The sequence below is a fragment of the Oryzias latipes genome, chromosome 24 (assembly GCF_053564925.1).
Source record: "Oryzias latipes strain Hd-rR chromosome 24, Olatipes_Hd-rR_3.1".
Taxonomy (NCBI): Eukaryota; Metazoa; Chordata; class Actinopteri; order Beloniformes; family Adrianichthyidae; genus Oryzias; species Oryzias latipes.
The window spans coordinates 18,219,334-18,242,153 of NC_136260.1; the positions used below are offsets into that span (position 1 = coordinate 18,219,334).

A 22,820-nucleotide genomic window follows, 5' to 3' on the forward strand; every position below is an offset into this window, starting at 1 on the left:
GATCGCATATTCATACAACAATTAAAGTGTTATTCCGCTAGAGCCTCCATAATTCAAGCTGGCGCTTAGTGAAGAGTCCTGCGTATGAAGCAGCTTCAGAGCAGCACAAAGGAAAACGGTTCAACATGTTTCTCTTGGTGTGTGCTTTATGGCCTCCTTTAGTGTGAACTGACATCTTAATTGTTTAATTCCTCTCTCTGTATATCAGCCTGGAAATTGCTGCTTTTACATATCAGGAACACAGTTGCAGGTTATTAACCCACCTAAACATTACAATGTGGAACCAAACAAAAGAGATGGGAATCAGTAGCAAATGAATCAGCCACGGGCACAACACCGCAAGACCTGGGAAAATCATTCATCCAGGACTTTTAGTAACACCTTTACAGCAGCCTTAACTGCACCAGGGGACATTTAGATGTTCTGATTGGCTGAACCTGGATATTGAGGTCAACGGATCTGCAAAGGTCATTCTGCTAAGTGTGAAAGAAATTAGCTTCTCCTTAGTGGTATAATCTTAATGAGGAATGCTGGTTAGAAATGGGCTGGAAATTTGTGTAAGAATGAATGTACTAACATGCTTTACTGTGTAATTGCTGACCATGTTGTTTGGCCTCAAATGCTAGTGTTGCACTAACGACAGCTAAACTGTAGAAATCTAGAGGATCAATAAAACTCTGGGTATAATTTTTAAGCATGTGCAACTAACTGCAAAAATATTTTTTTTAGAGCATAAATTATTTTAAAAAAATTGCTTACAAGACATGGGTTAAAAAAAAACAAGGCTACTAATTTAGAATAAACTTGAAATTTATAACCATTTATTCCAGACTTATTCATCAGAAACAACAACTATAAGGTTTTTAAAAGGAATATTTGTTTTATGTTTCAGATTCTTGTTGTTTCTCATTTTAGGCCAAAAGTAAATGCTTCACTTCCAAAATATTTTGACAGCCTTATCTCCTTAAATGCTGGAGCTGGGGTAAAATATTTAACAAGATGAAAGCTCCCACTGGCAAATCAACTAATATATTATTAAAATAAATAAGGACAATATATTGTTTTTATGCAAATCTCCTCAAGTTGAGGACAGGGATGAAGAAAAACCCCATGGAGATCCAGACTAAACCTAATGTTTTTTTATTATAGATACAAAACTAAAATTTGCAGTACTTGTACTCACTTTCATATCCCATTCATCCATCTTTTAAATATACGTATTCTTGTTAAAAGTCTTGGGAAAACTCAAGCCTTCCCAGCTACTGTTGGGCCACAGGGCCACACAGACAACCATTTGGAGACACCAATCCAACTATAAAGGATGTTCTTGGACTCCAGGAGGAAGCCATTGTGCATGGAGAAAATCCAGCTTGCACGAGGTGAAAACACAGAAAAGATCCAACCAGGGTTGGAATCCTTCTTACTGTAAGGCAAGAGTGCTGACCACTACACCATCTCATGGAGAATCAATTCCTAATATGTGCAACAATAATTGCTTTGCAGAGTAAATGTTGATCAGACAACAAAATTTTGTGATGTTTTACCAAGACACTTGACCTGTCTTGAAAGTCATTGATACTATAAATGTAATAATTATTTTTGCTTTTACATTAATAGTAATTTGCACAAACAGGTTATTATCAACATTATTTTACCCAAACTATAAATCAATGCAATCATATAGATAATTCTTCAATGCTACACAATGACAATCAAATGCAAATTAGGGACAGTTTATTTGTAAATCAAATTAGTAATAAATTAATCATAAAAAGGCCTGAAAACTTTAGGAAAAGCAGAACAAAACCAGCTTTATTTAAAACTTACTAATCCGTCAGCAATAAGGCTATTAGAACAAACACAAGTACAATATCCTGAGCTCCGTTCACACTGAGGTACACACACATGTGCAAACACACACACACCTCTGAGGCTCAGACAGTGTGAATCTAATGCCCTCCAATCCTGTGAATCCCTTTGTTCCCGATTTTATGCTTGATTTGAACACAGCTTGAGTTTGGCTGCGATTAGCGCTCTTGTCACTGCTTTCACTTCTGCCAAATCCACAGAGCCACACAGGATCCATGCCTTCTCTCTGCACCTCTCTGCTCCATTTTGCCATGCCTCATTCCAGCATCTGAACAAAATGCTCAACACATGCCAAAAATTCATGTTTGTTTGGATCCCAGTCCATCTCATTACAAACACATCATCAGTTTGCCAAGTTTAGATCTTTGTTGGTGTTGATACTCTGGGTTTGCTGCATTATTTACACTGTTTATATCTTTCTGAAATGATTTCCTGTATCAGTGTAAGGAGTGTCCCCTAACGCATTACCAATTATAAGACATAAACAACACAAATCACTTACAAATCTTAAGTTTGAATCAACATGCCTCACGAGAGGCCTTTTAGCCAGTCTGTTTTGAAGCCTTCTCTTCTTGGAGGATCACATCAGCCGAGCTGCTCTACTCCTGCGATCCCTTTAGCACTCGCGCTGAGCAGATATGGTGACAGCTGTGCGATGGGGGCAAGGGGGGAGAGCACAGGAGACAGACAAGGAGAAATAAGGGGAGAGGAAATAGGGAGGAGAGTCTCCAGAGAGAAGGTGCTGGTGCTCCACAGCTCCAAGCCACCACCTGCATGCCAATGAGGAGATTCCCCTGCAGTGGCAGCAGTGGTGGAGCAAAGCAGCAGGAGGGGCCGGAGCTGAAACTGTACCACTGCAGTCCTTGATTCACACAAAGAATGAAATTCAAGTCCTTTTTGCAAAGATACTTCCATTATCTTTACAAAAAAACAGCTATATAAAATCGAATTCTTGTTGTTTTAATTAAAAGAATAATTAAATTACTTTTGCAGTGTTTTAATAAAATATTTTAAACTTTATGTGCTAAGTTTCCTGGGATTATTATCAAGCTAAAGTGCCATAGCAATGAAGAAACTTCAATGGTTCCTATTTAAAGAGTTTAGTTCAGATTATTTAAAAAAAGATACAATAAAATGTCACATTCAAGAAAAGAAAAATATTCCTCTCAAAAAGCAGAAAAGCTCAATAATCCTTCTTCTGAAAGCATTAAGAGCTTTAGCTGTTTGTAACAACTACCCCCTTCCAGCATCCAAAAGAGAATTAATAACTAATTATGTCAGGTCACTCGTGCAGATGGTCCGTTCAGATGGGCCCACAGTCTGAACCTCACCTCCAACAAGCCCCTCTGACCCTGCCGACGTCACCCCTGGCAACACAGAGACTGAGGCCTGTGCGGATGTGGAGATGGAGCCGAGGGACGCACGAGCTTTTGGGATGCACATAAAGAGGCAGCAAGGGGAGTACGAGCTGGGCGTGTCTGATCAGTGTCGGATGGCTGCTTTTAAAGCTCTATGAATACAAGGCTCCCCGCCGGGCCATGATCTCCACGGTCATGATTCTGTTATTACACGCCATGTTCCTGTGATGGGCAGATGGCGAAGGAGCTGCTGCACATACATTCACACGCATTCAGCGCACGCCGAGCCTGTTGCATCAATGGACACAACCTGATACTCCCCTTTCTTGTCTCATTAGGAGGCTATAGAAACATAAGAAGATAATAGGGGAGGAATTAGGTGCCTGTGTGGATGTCAGAGGGGATGTGGAGGAAGATTGGGCCTCTGGTTGACAAACGCATGGTGTGCTGCCTTGGCTTTGTGTGGTGATTAGTGCTTTTGACAGGAATGACAGGTAAAAAAACAAGCCCTCTGGGACAGAGCAGCTTTTAAACGGACACTTAAACAGCCAGGAAACTGACAGCAGCTCGAATCAGGCGTCAAAGCTGAAATCCGGGATCTGTGTGTCACAAAAAAGGATTTAACTTATGGATTCAGATCATTTATGCAAAGAGTTAAAAAAAAATAACTTTGCTCAGTGAGATGTTAAATAGGAAAAATAAAGAATAGAAAGCACAAAAACAAGAGTTTTTGTTAATTTTCCGAAATTATAATTCATATCAGCACATTCTCAGCTCACAGCTTAGATTTTGTTTCTCATTATGTCCTCTAAAAGCTCTTTTGCGATTTGTCACATAAAAGCCTTCTAAACTCTTGAGCAAACAGGAACTTTACTAAAGCCCCCCAATCTGCAGGAACTGATCTCTGCCTTATATTTGAGCAAGAGACACGAGACAAAGTAGCTAAGAAGAAGTCAAACAAAGCCACCTTAAACAGGATTTAAAGTGTTTAACCACATCTCACTTATTCTGCCACTTTCTGTTCTGCCCCAAAGTGTGAAAAATGATGGATACAAAAGCAGGATGAAGATCTAACAAACATGGAAGTTAATGAGCGTCTGGGAGTCTGATATTAATATCAATGTTGCTTCAGCTTTTAAATGCTTGGCGATTCAAAAAAAAAAATAGATGAATGGTGATGATGGGATCAGTGGTCATAACTGACTCGGCTCTATTAAACAAGCTGGCAAATGTTGATAAACACATATAATTGCTTGTGAATGGGTTTGTCATTATCATTACATCATTACTTGCTGCCATTGTGGTGCCAAGTGTGTAACAAGATTAGTCTGCTAGTCGTGTTTTTCCACTCAGCTAAACAGACAATGCACGTCCTGACCAGCTGGATGTTTTTGTCCTTGTCTTTTATGGAGCAGTACATTTATCATTATAGATACAAAAAAAAAAAAAATACTGCTCCGATACTTTTTAAAGATCATGTATCCTTAAAGATAACAAAAACTATTCCTTTATCCTTTCAGTCAGACTCTGTTTCAGCTTGAAGTCATTTATACATTTCAAGGGTTGATTTCTAAATGATATTTTTATGATTAAACATTAAAGTATTATCTAGTTATTGGGAAAGGTTGGGTTTCCATTCACCAATTTACACATTAAAGTGTTTTTAAATCAACACTTTACATGACATAACAAGGTCAAAGACATAAAATAAAGAAAGAACATCTAAAATGTTGTTTTTTAATGATCTTCAGGAAAAAAATGAGTAATCACAGATCCATAAAATGATATACTTTTGTGTTATGGATGATTCCATGCATCCAAAATGCTATTGGTCTGTGAACAATGAAGATTGAAAAGACATTGGAACTTTATCTAACACTTCAAGATTAAAAAATGAACACAGCGCAAAAATGAGCCTTTTAAATATGAAAGGTTTTGGAAACAGAAATTGTCGTCCTTACTGGAAAAAGACAAAAAGAAAATCAAGAAACAGATTAGCTTTTAAACATCATCATCAACATCATTTATGGTTGCATGCGCTTTCATAAAAAAGAAAAAACTGTTTACAATCCGAGCTACAAGACAGCCCAATAGGTTAAATATTCCATATTTAGTTCAGCATGTGGGGTTAAGAATGATTAAATCACATTTTCAGTATAAATTTTGATCAAAGAATAATTTAAAATTTCACTGAGAAAGTTGAGCACTGAGCAGCTCTTCCTGTTCAATTCTATAGCTGCAAGTGGGTGGATGAAGCAAAATGAGAACAAAAAAATTAGCAGCTCTTTACTGATCTAAGCAAAATGAGGGAAAAAAACAAAGGTTTTAAACATTAGTATTATTTCACCTCTTTGGCTGATTTCTCAGCTTCTCATTGACAAATGTGTGCAATTTAGAATCTCTTAATCAGTACTATCACCTGTTGTTTGTTTGGTTGACATACATTTTATGTTCTTGATTAACGAATCAGTCAAAACAAAGCAAAAAAAAAACAAAAAAATAATAAAAAACAATTATACATTTAAAAAAATCAAAACAAATTTCTTCCTTCTTCAGACACCAAAACAATTCTGAGAAAAAAATTAAAAATAAAAAGGAAACTCATGGAATAATTTCCAGAAATCTAAATGAAATGTGAAAAAAATTGAACAAAATAATGCGTTATGGGACGTCAATGGACATCACTGATTGGATTTTGACGTTTGTTCGCCTTTTCTATCGGAAGTTATTTGTCGTGGTAGTTGTTTGGGAATAAGTTTGTGGCCACAGCCACTGCAAAAGTCCCGTCATTGATCAACTCTTTACTTCAATTCATGGGAAACATCCTTCTGCTTTCTTTCTCCTTTAAAACTCAAGTGCTCGTAGTTTCTACCTTTTGTTTCGTTTTTTAACATTTCATTTCTGGACATTACTTTTGTTTTACAAAATGCTTTTCTTTGGTCACATTTTGATTTCTGGAATTTATTTTAAACTCTAAAATGCAATGTTGTTTTTTAATTCTTGTTGTGATCTCTAATTTGTTTTTGCATTGAGTGATTTGTTGATCTGATTTGCACCTCTGGGCCACCGTAGCTAAGATTTTAAATATTAATAAAAACACAAGACTAAAAGAAAACGATTTTAAGCATCTGAATCCAAAATTACCTTTAAAGCAAATCTAAAAACTGCAGATCTTAGTTAATGAAATCTGTGTACATCTACACAATCTAATTGCCTGCCTGTCTACTAGAAAATGTTACTCAAAACCCCAGTCATTGCTCAAAGGTTGTGCAAAAGGTTTCCCTGGTTCCCTCATGTGCGGCTGCACTAAACACAGGAGCCATCACTATTTTACAGCAGGAATCTGATGACAGCCTCCTCTGAACTGCTATCACACACCATCTGGTACTGTTCTTCAGTTGTTTGAAGAATCAAGAAAATCATCCCAGCGTCCACCCCCACTCTACCCCCTGCACCCTCGTGCGTACACGTGTGACATGCACCTGCACACAAACATGCATAATTTCAGGCATTTAAATGTAGCCCTCTCTTTATCTGACCACCAGCAAGTGTGATTCCATAACAGCTCTCTAAGGCCTCCTATTAGCCACTGCTCCATAATCACTCTGGTTATATATTAGTACAATGCATTGATTAGCCCATAATCCAATCACTCGCCTCTTATTGATCTTTTATAGAGCACCCCCCAGACAATAAAGCTGCAGTCACAGACTGTGGGTCAATAGGCACACAGGGAGAGAAGTCTCCTTGCAGCTAATTGGCTTATGAAATAATACAAACATTTTCCTTTCCCTTCACCAGCAGAAATCAATGCAGAGCCAAGCTGGTGCATTCAAATCAATTCTTTCTTTTAACAGGGCTTAGTGAGGTTTCAGAGTGTCAGCTCAGTGTACTTTGCTCTATATTTTTTTTTTTCATGTTACTTAATTTTAATAATCTAATTTGTAAGTATCTTTCTCTCCAACTGGATCCTCACTCATTTTTACCACTGCTTAGTCTCTGTTTAGAATTATCTTGGGTCTCAAGATAAGTTTTTGCTTACAAGGAGACCACATCTGACACCCAGCTGTGCAGGTCACAGGCTGCAAAAGCAGCTGCTGGCCATAAATCACCCGAAGTGGAGGAACTCTGGCACTGGCTCTGTCAGCCGTGAAACAAAGACATAGAGGTAGCAAGGGTCAGAGGTATCCAACCTGGGCAACAACAGGAGACCCAGCACAGGAAAGGTTTATTTTTATAAATCTGTACTGTAAAGGTGGGCAGTTAGTCGGGTTTTTATGCAAACTAGAGAATGCAAAGTCAAGAAGTTTGCAGTAATATGGTGTGCAAGCAATTAGAGTTAAACAAGCAATAGTTGTGGGGTCAGGGCACAGACAACCCCTTGCTGAGTTACAATAGCTGAGGAAATGCAAATAAATTCTGTCAAAAGAAAATGAAATCCTTCGTCCTTGGGGTGCTCTTTCAAAGGGTTTGCAAAAGCTGCAGTAAGTTATGATTCTCTTGAGGGGGCAAAAAGGATTAATCAGGGTAAATGAGATCATTTTAAGAAATGTGGGTATTTAATATTACGATATAAAGCATTCCAGATAAGAACAAACAATTTTAAAATAATAGAAGGGAAAAGCATTGTTTTTTTTTAAATAGATTAAAACCAAATTGTAAAAATCATTATTTCAATAATAATTAAGTAAGCATCTAAATCAACATTTTTACACTTATTTAGAAAGAGTTCAAAAAAGAGTTTCAAAAACTTGTATTATTTAAATATTTACATGTTCAGACATAGTTTTTTGTTATTGCGAATATTAAAGTAGCTATGTTTATTAAATATCTGTTAAAGGAGATGAAAAGTGAAACTTTATTTAAAAAACATAAATATTACTTTTAAATTTTTATATTTGATCTAGTTATACAATGCTACATGTATATATATATATATATATATATATATATATATATATATATATATATATATATATATATATATATATTACCTTTAAGCGTAATTTAAACATAAGGCCGGTGTTAAATGGTAGCTTTAAGAAGCAAAAAAAATAAACATTTATGATGTGAATGAGCTCTGCAATATTTTCAGTCACAGCTACATAAGTTTTCTTTTTTATTAAAACTTTAATTAGTAAAAAATTCTTTAAACAAAAAGTCAAGGTGGGAATACATCTGTCTGCATCTGAGTTACAAACCAAAGCCCACCCCTCCCCATGCAAAAGTGTTGTAGTAGTTCTGAAATTCAAGACCTCCTTCAAAGGAGCGTCACACTGTTTTTTCTGCAGCCCACACAAGGCTGTATACTTCTACAGAGATCTGTGTAATAAATTGGGTGTTGTTTTACAAGACACAAAATCTCTTGCGAGATAAAACAGAGTGCAGGCACGAAGGCATGGACAAAGCGGGGGCGTATGGTGAGTGTTCTCCTTACATGAGTGCCTTGATGTGCTTTTTACATGGACAAAGCTCCAATAGCACAAAGAGCTTTAATTTATTCAAAAAAGTGTCTCAGTTTTAGCAATCCCTCTGAAAAGAGACAATTGCAAAACTATGGAATAATGAGAGGACTAAAAAGGAAAAGAGGTTAGATTATGATAGAGAAGAATGACAAAAGAAAAAAAAAGACAGGACTTCTTTTTGCCCTTTGGTGTGCAGAAAGAGCCGATCGATAGCAGTGTAATGAGCGAGGTATTAGCTGCGGTGCAGAGGGACTAAAAGAGGGCGAATGGAGAAGGAGAAACCAGAATCTGATTCCCAACAGCAAACACCACAGAGCGGTAGACATCAGAACCAACACCTGAGAACACCTATTAAAGCCAGATGACCCTGTGCTGGGCTAATGATAAATCCACCCACAGACAAACTACACAAACACACACACCCCACACACACACATTTCCCTCAACCTGCTGGTTAGTTCCGTGCAGCCTTGTTCTATCTCTGCCAAGCTTCAACCATAGTCAAACACATCACCAAAAGAGGGCTAACAGAGAGAAACCAGGCTTAATCCTCTCTAAGAAAAGGGCCACACTCAACATCACCTCTCCTTTTTGAAAAAAGATTACTCAACAATGGCTTCTGCCACTCTCCTAAATCCACTACACAGTGGCAATTTGTATTAGAAAGATTGAGACGCAGAGATTGTCTTTGGTTGGCTGAAAGCAAGAGAACGGAGAACCAACGGAGAAAAGTGGAGGGGGGCGGGAGTAACCATCAGGTACCCTCAAAGCCAATCTGTTGCTTCGTCAATAGTCTCCTTCTGCTGGAGTACCATGTGTAGGGCACCCGGCTCTGCAAGCCCCCCATCCTCAGCTGCCACGGCGAGTCTCTGCACACGCTCAAGCTAAGGGGCGGGGGGTGCAGAAAGGACCAAGGATGGGTCCCATCAATAGACGGATCAAAGCAGGGATAGAAGGATGGGCCCCCTTTCTTTGTGCTTGTGAGACCCAAAACAAATGCATCCTCCTGTCTGCTGGAAGCTGCACAGAGCAGGCTGGACACTGGAACAGATGGCGCAGAGGACCACGGACAAGACACCTCAAGTCTGGACAGTATTGAGGCAATAAATTATTGCTTTTTCTAAAAATACAACTTTTATGATGTGATGTGCAGAAAATGCTGCATTCAAGAGCGTAATTTCTGGTCCTGAAAGAGCAATCACTGACTCCCATTAAAAAGTATTTCTAGAAAAGATTTTGAGCATTCAGGCTTTAGATTCTCCTGATTTGGGAAAATAATCAATTTCTTGAATTAAAAATAGTGAAAAAACTCATCAGAGTTTTTAACAAATACATGTTACAATAAAATACAAGAAATATATTAATTAAGGCAAAGAATTGTGGGTAAAACAAAAGATCAGTACTTGTTTTGATTGCTAGACTGATTTTAAAGCAGAAAATATTACAATATTGCAATATTACATATTGTTGTTTAGAATACGACATTCAAAATTGTCAATTTGGTATCATTAGAGTTATTTCCTCATGCTGTGAAGAGTCAGTCTCATTCTCTGCCTGTAAGGAAAGTGATTTTCCCCAACCCATCAGAAGAAGCAGAGCTTCCACTAGATATAACCCACGCTATGGTAATCACATGCTAATCACACTTAACACCAGAGCAGGGTCCTATACTCTAGATTAATGCATCCGTGGCATATTCACGTTTCCATTAGCATAAATCAGGTTTACCCTGCCTTCATAATTAGTGTTTTCATATGAATGATAATAAGATATGGTGATTAGGTCAGGGTACTAGAATGGAAATGACTTGTCAGCTATGTCAGCCTCAAACAGTTCTGCACATGATGGACTATCAATATGTGCTTCCTCAAGAAGCAATTAATGATGTTCAAAGGTAATTGAAGTTTCATAGTTCGATATGGAAAGCAAAAGAAGGCTATTAACTAAATTTGTACCTAATAGAGTCCTTTTTTGTCATTTCATCATTTTACAATTGTTTGACTTTTTGTGACATATTTCCTGTCATGCAAAATGTATGAATTTTTACAAAACAAAAAAAAAGTGTATTTGTGAAGTAACATTCATTGAATATCAACACACATAGTGTGTATAATAAACCTGCATTATAATTTATGAGAAAAAGATTTTAATCAGAAATGATTGTTAAACATGAACTGAACTGCATTCCTGCAAGATTGAACTAAAATGTGGGCTTGAATTTAAACAGTTTACTGTTTTGCATACAGTTTTCAGATAACTTCAGCTGTAAATTAGCTTTGTGCAAAGACTTTGATTTAAAATAAATCAAATTCATTGGAGCGGAAAATCATTTTTTGTTGATGATTTGTTTGTTTTATGCCTTTCACTAACAACTGTCTGTAAATTGTTCTTGTGGTTTTATGCATGTTCTGTTCAAGTTCTGACTCAGTCAAGTGAAAAACTAATTGTAGGTGAAGCTTAGAGGAACATTTATGTAGCTGTGTCTTAGAATTAAATACCGTGAACTGAAACATATTTAAGCCTTTTAACGGATATTTTGCAGACTACACGTTTTATGAGACAAAACTAACAGATGAGATGACAGTTGCTGTGAAAGGGTCAAAATGACCCCCTTTGATGTTATTTCTGCAAAAACTGAATTCATTTGGTCTAAGTCTTTTGGATGTTTATCTTGTCTGATGTTTATGGACTTAGTGAAGGAAAACAGGATATGCACGTAAGATTCCGATTCAGAGCGTATGAAGGATGCTTTTTCGTTTGGATGATGAAATCCACAACTTAAAGTCCCACTCTGATCATGTTTGGTCTATTTTAAAATTGTTCCCTTTGGTCTTTTAATTGTGATTATGCCATTTTTATCTAAAATACAAAAACTGTTGTTATCTAGGACATAGTGTCTGCAGAGCAGCAGTAGTTCAATAGAAATTCACCTCTGAGGGGTAGGTGGGACTATTGGTGTGGATTAAGCCAGCCTCCACTTCCCATCACCTATCTCTTTACACGCTCTCCCACTAGGTTACAGCCCCTCACAACCCCGATCCAACATTAGCGGTGCAACAAAAGTGCCAAGCAATATTGAAGCTATCCAGCCGTACAGCTTTGAGCCAGATATTAGATCAGAGATACATGTTTGGGCGTAACTATTTTTTTTATAATGTCTTCAATCATTAGAAAAATGCCACAAGAACATGTTTAAAATGCCAAAAATATGATTTTTAACAGTGTGTCTTTAAGCAGTACGCCTAAGAGTCACTGGCAGAGATTGGTTTGCTCTTTAAGTTTGGGCTCTCCTGGGACAGCCTTCTCTGTCCTGAAACTCCTGACATGGAACATTCCTCTCAGACTGCTAGCCCCGAATGACGGACGGGAACCTCCATGCCTATAACTAACAAATGAGACCTGCTGCATCCCCAGAGACACAAAGTTCTGATCAGGAATGTGGAAAAAAACAAATGAGGAAAAGCAAAACGCCCCCTTTTAAAGAGGTTTAATTTACAAGGCAAACACATTCAGGAATGATTTATCCCCCAAAAAAGAATCAATCTGATTTTAAAATCTTGGTTTCCCATTATAGTTGTGCGTTTGTGTTGCTGGAATAATTTTCCAATTCTACCTGACACCCCTGTTGCCATGGTAATTTATGTGTGAGTCTGAACACCCAGGTCTTGCCTCTGAAATCGTCTTAGCTATGGATATCAAAATCTCCCTTTGAACTGCTTGGTAGCAATCACAGCTTTCTCAAAGACCGTCGTGAGTAAAGTGATACCATGACCAGACTTTGGTCTTCCTCTCTTTTCTGTGGTTATGATCACGGGGGATTTTCTGGATTTTCAGGGAAAGTTGTACTTTGGTCGTAAAGTTGCAACACTGACACGGACACCACACCCGGAGCGGTTATTTCATCAGCATACACGCCGAATGGATCATTAACATCCAGGCTCTTGTCAAGGCATTGAAAAAGCTGAATGGGTAATTTGCCGTGTGTTTCTAAGTTATTCCAGCTCCCTGCAGCTCAGCAGTAGCTGACCCCTCTCCCCTTCTATCTGCTAAGAGGCCTACGGGGAGGAATCAGCCCAAATTACCTTTATTGATCCAGAGAGACAGGTGAATACCAAACAGGACTTTTTCTCTTCACTCATCTTGTGTTTTCATCTTTCCATCCCCCTGTCTGCCTGTCGGAAGAATATAAAGAAGAAACAAGGGTCTTTTATGTGAAAGGACTAATACAGCCACTGCACATCACTATATCAGTGATTTACTGTTTGCATTTAGGTTGCTGCGATTGAACCTGCCTTCCCGTTGCTCATCTTTCACCAGCAGTGACTGGCTGAACAGGAATGGTGAGCAGCTGTTTTTTTCTGCCTCCTATCCACCGATGTCCTCTTACCCCAGCATACAAATCACTGTGGCTGTGGAAAAGATACTCCATTAGGTCCATCTCTGAGTTAAATCAATGCGTGACTTATCAAATGAAATAGGGGATTACCAGATAATCACCTGACAAACGTTGCTGAAATTATAATTATCTCTTTCTCGGGGAGAAAAGACGAAACTAACTATTTAAGTGTAGGGTGAGACAACAAGGTGTAGAAAAGCACAACAGCTATATCTTTTAGACAGCAACATGAGCTGTGGTGTTTGCATGGAGGGGAATCACAGCAGCTGTGCACTTTCACTCTGCAAAGAAACATGCATGAATGAATTCATTCTGAGTTTTGTGGTGTAACATTTTTCAAATTTTGTCAGAGAAATGTGTAGATTACTGGCAGACGAAGATATAGTTCCAGTCCTGTAACTGTAAAGGCATAAGAAAAAGTCTGCAAATATATAACAGCAACTAAATTAATTTCTCACATCCAATATATGCATTTACTTTATGTCACAACTTTTTTAATCCTATTATTAATTTCTAAATACACTTTCTAAAAACACTTACACACTGAAGTTTTTATATATATATATATATTACAAAGAAGGTTATTTAATGAAAATAATTTTCTCATGAAATACTATGACAAACCTTCATAAGTTAAGTCTAATGATATAACTGCATTATTTCATAACCGTCAAAATACAGGGAGCATCCACTTTCGGGCCTCTTGCTCCATCTATTGGTCAAATATTGGAACTGCCACAGGAAAACTGTTCTGTTATTCTTTGTGACATATATACATAGAGAGAGAAATAGAAATATATTATAAAATAATTATTTAAATGAGCTTTTTTTTTCTCTTTTCACGAGGCACACTACTTAGTAGTTTATCAAGCAACGACCCAGTTAGAAAAAGAAAAAACTATGAGGTTTGGGACCCTTTTGTTTTTACAAATATCCAAGAGGGAGTAAGTTTGACTTGTACATTCACATGTACTTATTATCTTATTTTACAATCATAATCTGACAGTTAATTAAAGAATACATGTTATATTGAACACTTATTATAACAGTATAGAAATAATATTAAAAACATACTTTCCTCTTTTTTTATCTGTTGTGAGGAACAACACTGCCCCCTTGTGTCACATAGCTGTGATACCTCTGAACAGAGGACCTCAAGCTTCTGCACACTGATCTGCTGCACCTCTGCAGCAGCCGTTCCCTCCCCAGCAGAGGTGTGACTGTGGGATCCGGCCAACCGCTCTCAGCACAGCGAGTCACACTTCTTCCCTTCTGCTGGTGTCTGTGCTCATCAAACAGGATGCAGATCACGATGCAGTTCCAGATGTCCCACTGTCAAAATGATCTGGTGAAAAAACACTACTAAGTTTACAAATACATTATCGTGACATTTGCTGTTTTTTAATTAAATAAAGCAAGAGCACCAGATTTTTTGTTATTTTAAGACAAAACTTTTGAGTGAATGTCTTTATTTCCATGTTTTTTTCTGGAACCCAAATCACACTTTTATTCACAGCCAGAATACTCATTTCAGAGACCATCTCTGAGATTTCTCACCTGCCGTTTTTGCTATTTCTGTCTATTTGGCTTCAATTGTTAATGTTTATCAGTTGTTTCCTTTCATTAATTCAAAATAATCAGGCATAGAAAAAAGAACAGTTGTGTGGCAGGGTAGCAGTTCAAGGTGTGTACATTTCACACCGTTCAAAGTGACACTGCAGCTTTGACACCCATGCATGGGAAAGTCAAGATTCCCTACACTGCAAAGGATATAAGAGAGTCACCACTTGAACAAAACTATGGAGATGATAATTATGTGTAAAGCGTATGCTCTGCACAACGACATCACAACCACTCAACTAATTTATGCCATTTATTTTTCTCTACGTGCTTCCATTATTTTGTTGTTGTTGTTTTTATTTCTCCTAGACCTAGACTAATATAACTTTAAGAGAATAAATATGCATGAAAATCAATCTGGCAGTTTTTTAACATTATCGAAATCAAAAATAAGTCCACTGGAGGTCACCACTGAAGAGGCACTGACACTTGTGCAGCTTGTTTCTTCCAGGTCTCCCACCTACATGCTGTGTTAACTTAACACTCCACCAAACACCTAAAGATGATCTCCAAAAGTTCCCACGAGGCGGACAACACTATCTACAAAGATTGCCCATTTACTGGACTATTAATTTATATCAAACATTGATCTTGTTCAATAAGAAGACACTAATGATAAATGATAAACTACTGTATTAATCTGATCATCTTTAGCTAAATTGTTGTAAATAGATAAGTAAAACAAATATAATACAAAAAATTGCAACCAATAAATTAATGTTTAAAAAAATATTATAACTTCTGATTTACTACAAATTTTTCTATAGGTTTGTCATCATCCTTCATATCTTTACTTTTTGTCAACTTCTTTGTTTTGACCATTCATAGAATATTTTTTCATGTTGTTAAAAAAATGTTACTGATTATATAACTACAAGATAAAATATCTTGTTGTAAATGGTACAAATATTAACAAGAAAAAAACAAATAAAATATTGAAAGGGGTCAGATGGAAAAAAAATTGATTGAAAACCCACAAAATAATCCAGAAAGAAAAGTTGTAGAGGTTTACCCTCCAGAGAAAAAGACTATGTGGTCCATTTGCAAAAATGTGCACAAAAATGTTATAGTTTTCACCTATATCTTATGATATGGAGTTTTGACCACTTGAAAACTATGAAAAAAATTTAGCCATAACTTTTGAGAAAGTTTAAGGAGGAATTGTATCCATTTTGAATTTGAATATGCACTTATCATGTTCAATAAAAACTGATGAAAACAATGACAGAAATGAAGGAGCTGGCTTATTCTGACATTTCTCATGAACATTTATGTAAATCCAATTTAATTTTTTTCCCCTTGAACTTTATTCTTATGGCTTGACTGTCATTATTTTTTTCATACCACAGGAGAAACATATTTAAAGGAAGACAACTTTAGACATTAGGTTACATTTTGTGCATTTTATTGCATTAATCAACCAAGCACAAACAAATGGTGAACTAAAAAAGAATAACTTAGGCAATGCTGCTAGTAGAAATGAGTGCTCTGTACATATATTTACACAAATAACTTATAATTATAAATATGACCACACCAAAGCCAGGTTTGATCCCAAAAGTTTCAAAGGTTAAAATTCAGTTCTGCTCCTTCTCCACCCGCTCCTCTTCCTCCTCTTCCTCATTCCCGTCGTCGTCTTCCTCGTCGCTGCTGGATTCCGCAAAGGGGCAGATGGTCGCTTGAACGGGGTAGTTGCGCAGGAGAATTTCTGCATCTCGGTAGAGATAATCGAAACACCTCGATTTCGGCCAAAACAACCTCCACACAAAAAAAGTGAAAAGGGTTAAAATGACTGGAAATAATAAAGAAGAGTCTCTGGTTTAGCTGCAGGACCTCACATACTTAACTGGATGGGTGACTTGAGGAGTTTTTTGTTTGGCATCAGGGGGGGGCACTGTTTGGCAGTTCTGAAGAGAAAAACAAATTCTGACTGAACTTTCTATCAAACAATTCGAATTCAAATCTTAAATGTCACATTTTTATTTAAGCTCACCGTCATCAAAGCCGATTTGTCCACATTTCCCTTTTTCCACGGTCTCCACAGACTGGACTGCGTGTTGGAGTGATCGCTGGCGTAACCAGACTGTAATCCACTGCTGTCTGCGTCCTTCTGCATGGCCCCTTGCGCTGATTAGCTCTTCGTAAAGTCTGTGCGAGGTTGTGAAACTGACTGAAGCTGAAAGCCCCTTTTTATCAGGGCCCGGCAGCCCGTGCCAAATTGCGCTTTTACGCGTCCGCAAGTGTTTCCATGCGCCACGGTGTTAAGGTGAGAATTCACACTTGAGCAAACCACGACCATATGGTCTGTCTTTCTCAATTTTGAATGTGGCTCTGTGTGAATTACAAAAAAAGTTACAAGTGCTTAAAATGGCTAAAAATACATAGACGAGCCAATACATTTAACTCAACTATTTTTGAAATATACGCAAAAAATGCCTCCATGTTACACTTAAAACGAATTTCCAAAATACATTTTCTGGTGTCTAAAGCTGTCATTGAATCATAAAGAATCAACTTTTGCAACTCATTTGATATTTTAAATGAATAAATAAATAAAACTTGATTTTTTTAAAGCATTTCTTTACGGCTTAGGACAAACAAGAGCACTTTCAGACTAAACGTTTGCCACTCCTAACTTCTAATCCCATTAACCTTTCTTTATCTGTGACTGACAGTTTTGCCATTTGGGCTTGAGGTGTGAAGAAACACGTGCCCTGCTGTCATTGCTGCAAGATGGAGTGAGGCTTGTGCTCACTGTGGGGGTTTAAAACACGCCAGCGTTTTTTTGTTTTGTTTTTTTTTTTTTTTTTACAACAGAGAGGATAGATAGTTGTGGTGCACCTTCTATGATGGACATAATTAAACTGCATTGCACATCCCATTTAGGAAGAGCATGTACCTTTCTAAAAATCCCCATGTGAACCACAGTCAAGTAATCTTTACGAGGAATCAACGAAGTCTGGATAAGTGCTTTCCAACCCTCTACCACCAGGGAGCAGCCTGGTTCTTAAAGCTGTGCAGAATTGATTGTGGAAGCTACCAGGCTGAACTGCATTGCATTGTATCCTGTTCTCATTTGTTTCCTTTTAAAAACACCATCATTCATCTCAAAAGTGTCTTCTGTAGAAGCATCCTCAAACCTGACACATACATTGTTATTGTTGACCAAACCCTAGCTCAGAAAACAAGGGATTAGAGACTGCAGCTAATAAGGTGCACACAGAACCTCTGATCCACTTCTCTTCCAGTCTCTTCTTCAGTTTCAAAACTAATTGGGCAGCCTGTGCTGCTTCGCTGATCAGTCTTCTCTCTAGAGGGAGTCACTGTTTGGCCTCCTTTTTTTCCCTTCGGTTTTGTTTTGTTTCTTTTTGGTAATGAGAGATTTTAACACAAAATAAAACACTTGCACATTTCTAGAAATCCAAGTAACATTCACATCCTTTATAGAGGTTTTTGAGAAACACTTTACAATTCCTAAAACCTCCTAATTTTCCCTGCTTTTCAAAAAAAAGCCATTAACATTCCGAATTTTTCTTTTTTTATACACTATACTTATCACCCAAAAGATGCTCTGCCTGGGTTTTGTGAATGTGGTCTTTTTACAAAAACACATCCTGCCCATTCTGACAGAACAGTGCTAAAGGTGTCAAGAGAGTGAGTAAGACTATGACACAAAAGATGCTGGAATAGTACATTTCAGGTTCCTGTTGGGTTTTGAATGATGTACAATTCAATGTCCCTTCAAAGACCAGAAAAACACAACCCATAAACACACACAAATGAAAAACTGGACATAATACAAAACATGAACCATGAGCCCTCATTCAGGATAGAGCCAAATTATTAAAAAGGAGAGAATTGAGACAAAAGGAAGGAAGGTAGCTGATGACGCAACATTCACAGTCAGGAAGATCGACACACCACTAAAGTTTTTTCAGCATTAACCTAAAAGTCTAAGGGTATTTAAAAACTAACAATTGCTAACCACCTTTTATTTTCAAGGTCGATATTATGCTGTCTTGCCTCGTAATTCAAGCCTTTTACTGCTCATTTTGACAAAACTCTCCTCGTCCTTTTTTTAAACACATTTTCTTTTACTTCAGTCCTTTATTTATTCACTTTCAGTTGTGATTTGTAAATAAAAAAAAAGTTGAGGGGCAGCACTTGTGGAAGGCAGGAATTCATGTGAATTATGCTTTCACATATTAGCCAGTTGCCGTCATGTAAAGTCAAGTTAGAGGTTAGCCGTAAATACGTTTTTAATTATTTTCCTGCTTCTTGAACTGGTGCCTTTAGTCATTTTGATCATCAGTGTGCATGTGTGTGTGTGCGTGTTTGTGCAGTTGAATCAATTTTTTGCAATAAAGATGACTCACCAGGGCTGTTAATGCAGGGCTCAACTCTGCTATAAAAAAAACTCTGCACATCCTGCTTTGAAGCAACCGTGCTGAGGAAAGTTAGAGCTTTCACAAAACTATGTAAAATGGTAATTGTAAATAAATTAGTGAAGACTGGGACTGCATTTTACAGCACCGTTTTGCTCGTGTGTTTAACAGAAAAAGGTCAGATGGGTTAAATATATTTCAGGATACAGTGGTATTTGTCATCCGTACTCTAATGTTTGTCTTCTTAATCTGGAATTAACAAAGTCAACAGTCTGACAGCAGCGGGTGGAGATTCTTTATTTAGTAAGGAGCAGATGCTCACTCATCCCCTCCTTAAACCTGTTTGCTTATTTTTTTTTTTTAACCAATGCAATGATAAGTTAAAATTTGTCTGGGGTTTTGTGTGGCTCAGCCACTCTTAACACAATAGGATGCTAAGACATTCTAAAACATTTAAGAAAGTGACACGTTCAGTTCTGCAGATGCATCACCTCTACAGTTACACCACAAAGAGACATTAGGAAGCTGTGATGACAGTTTTTTGTCAAAATTTCTGTTTTTTGACAATATGAGACAAAAGAAATAGAATTAAAAAAAGGTTTTCAGTTGGGTTTGGGGATGAATCATAGTTGGCAGACGTTCATTTTGTCTAAAATAGTGTTTACATGAATAAAGTCGTATGCCCACATTTATATTCTAAATACAGTGGGGCAAAAAAATGTTTAGTCAGCCACCGATTATGCAAGTTCTTCCACTTAAAAAGTTGAGAGAATCCTGTAATTTTCATCATAGTTATACCTCAGCTATTAAAGACAAAATGAGAGGTAAAAAATCCAGAAAATCACATTGTCTGATTTATAAAGAATGTATTTGTAAATTATGATGGAAAATAAGTCCATCTCGCAGCCGGTTTAGCTCGTGCTGGTTTGCAGCGCCTGCCGTCCGTGAAACCAGGGTTCGACTCCGGGCTGCTCCCTGTTCCCTTCTCTACCTCTGCCGGTTCCAAGCCCGGTTTGAGAAGGTTGCGTCAGGAAGGGCATCCGGCGTAAAACATTGCCAAATCTACCATGCGACTCGTTCGCTGTGGCGACCCCTGATGGGAGAAGCCGAAAGTGGAAGATGGAAAATAAGTCATTTGGTCAATGACTAAAGTTCAACTCAAAACTTTGTTATTTACCCTTTTTTGGCACTGACAGCAAACAAACATTTTCTGCAAGTTTTCACAAGGTTTTCACAAACCATTGCCAGTATTTTGGCCCATTCCTCCATACAGATCTCCTCTAGAGCAGTAATGTTTTGGGGCTGTCGCTAAGCAACACAGAGTTTCAACAGTCTCCAATGGTTTTCTATGGGTTTAAGATCTTCAGACTGGCTAGGCCACTCCAGGACCTTGAAATGCTTCTTAAAAAGCCACTCCTTCATTACCCGGGCAGTGTGTTTGGTATGGTTGTCATGCTGAAAGACCCAGCTACGTTTCATCTTTAATGCCGTTGCTAATGGAAGGAGGTTTTCACTCCAAATCTGATGATACATGGTTCCAGTTATTCTTTCTTTTACATGGATCAGGTGTCCCAGTCCCTTTGCTGAAAAACAGCTCCAAAGCATGATGTTTCCACCCACATGCTTTACAGCAGGTATGGTGTTCTTTGGATGCACCTCAGCATTCTTTCCCCTCCACACACAACTAGTGGGGTTCTTATCAAGAAGTTCTATTTTGGTTTCATCTGACCATAGGACATTCTACCAGTCCTCTTCTGGATCATCCAAATGCTCTCTAGCAAACTTTAGACACATGTACTGGCTTTAGCAGGGGGACACGTTTGGCATTTGAGTCCCTGATGGCGTAGTGTGTTACTGATGGTAGCCTTTGTTACTTTTGCCCCAGCTCTCTTCAGATCATTCACTAGGACCCCCGTGTGGATCTGGGATTCTTGCTCACTGTTCTTGTGATCATTTTGACCCCACAGGGTGAGATCTTGTGGGGAGCCCCAGATGGAGGGAGATTATAAGTGGTCCTCTATGTCTTCCATTTCCTAATAATTGCTCCCACAGTTGATTTCTTCACACCAAGCTGCTTACCTATTACAGATTCCGTCTTCCCAGCCTGGTGCAGGTCAACAATTTTGTTTCTGCTGACTGTCTTTGGTATTGGCCATAGTGGAGCTTGGAGTGTGACTGTTGTTGACAGGTGTCTATTACAGTGGTGGACAAAATTGTTGGTACCCCTCAGTTAAAGAAAGAAAGTCCACAATGCTCACTGAAATGACTTGAAACGTTCAAAAGTAACAATAAATTAAGATTGATTGGAAAGTTAAATAATCAAAATCAGCCATTACTTTTGAGTTGTCAAATAACAGAATTATTTTAAAAAACAAACTAAGGAAATAGGGCTGGACAAAAATGATGGTACCTCCATAAAAGACTGAGAACTAATTGCCCAGGGGGTCATGATGAACTCGGGTGTGTCCTTTAATTGACACCACAGCTGTTTTCAAACCCATAATCAGTCATTCTGCCTATTTAAAGGGAGTCAAATAGTCATGTTGCTGTTTGGTGAAAAGGTGTGTACAACACTGAAGATGGACAACAGAAAGCGAAGGAGAGAATTGTCCCAGGACATTAGAAACAAAATTATAGACAAACATGGTAAAGGCTATAAAACCATCTGTAAGCAGCTTGAAGTTCCAGTGACGACAGCGGCACATATTATTCAGAAGTTTAAGACCACGGACAGTAGCCAACCTCCCTGGACGTGGCCGGAAGAGGAAAATTGATGACAAATTGAGGAGACGGATAGTTGGAACTAAGGAGCCCAGAACAACCTCCAAAGATATTAAAGGTGAACTCCTAGATCAAGGTACATCAGTGTCAGATCGCACCATTCATCGTTGTTTAAGCCAGAGTGGACGTCATGGGAGACGACCAAGGAGGACACCACTGTTGAAAGGAAATCATCATAAAGCTAGACTGGAATTTGGAATAATGCATGTTGACAAGCCACAAAGCTTCTGGGAAAATGTCCTTTGGACAAATGAGACAAAACTGGAGCTTTTTGGTAAGGCACATCAGCTCTATGTTGGTAGAGAAAGAGAAAAGTGTTGGACTATTCTGAAGTGGCCTTCTATGAGCCCAGATCTGAATCCCATTGAACATCTGTGGAAGGAGCTGAAACATGCCATTTGGAGAAGACACCCGTCAAACCTGAGACAACTGGAGCAGTTTGCTCATGAAGAGTGGGCCAAAATGCCTGTGGACAAGTGCAGAAGGCTTGTTGACAAATACAGAAACTGTTTAATTGCAGTGATTGCCTCAAAAGTTTGAGCAAACAAAATATTAATTTATGGGTAACATCATTTTTGCAGCCCTATTTCATTAGTTTTTTTTTTTTTTAATAATTCTGCTAATCAAAAACTCAAAGGTAATGGCTGATTTTGATTATTTCATTTTCAATCAATTTTAATTTATTGTTACTTTTGAACGTCTAGACTTTGTTGGACTTTCTTTCTTTAACTGAGGGGTACCAACAATTTTGTCCACCACTGTATATAGATAGAAGAACAGAAGAAGTTACAGGTCCGTGAGAGCCAGAAATCTTGCTTGTTTGTTGGTGGCCAAATACGTATTTTGTGTTTTTTCTGGATTTCTTTCTCATTTTGTCTCATAGTTGAGGTGTACCTATGTTGAAAGGTACAGGCCTCTCTAATCATTTTAAGTAGGACAATTTTCA

At 37.9% G+C, this 22,820-nt stretch overlaps 2 protein-coding genes across 3 annotated transcripts in view; both read right to left on the reverse strand.

The window, feature by feature from the left end:
* LOC101160704 (uncharacterized) overlaps positions 1-13,369 on the reverse strand; it is a 70,418-nt gene extending 57,049 nt beyond the window's left edge. The window contains exons 1-3 of one of the 2 annotated variants that reach the window (XM_078942761.1): positions 13,190-13,369; positions 12,981-13,101; positions 12,775-12,856 (exon numbers count right to left, since the gene is read on the reverse strand). The gene's annotated coding sequence lies outside the window, so the exon portion shown is untranslated. Of the gene's footprint in view, positions 1-12,774; positions 12,861-12,980; positions 13,102-13,189 lie in introns of both variants that reach the window. The other variant, XM_020714750.3, reaches the window with a different exon arrangement.
* Positions 13,370-16,096: 2,727 nt separating this feature from the next.
* LOC101172782 (protein ripply2-like) lies at positions 16,097-16,963 on the reverse strand. The gene is made up of 3 exons (XM_004083457.5): positions 16,702-16,963; positions 16,551-16,615; positions 16,097-16,466 (listed from the first exon to the last, which is right to left on the reverse strand). The coding sequence occupies exons 1-3, from the start codon at positions 16,822-16,824 to the stop codon at positions 16,286-16,288; spliced, it is 369 nt and encodes a 122-aa protein (XP_004083505.1). The 5' UTR covers positions 16,825-16,963; the 3' UTR covers positions 16,097-16,285.
* Between the last annotated feature and the right edge of the window lie 5,857 nt (positions 16,964-22,820).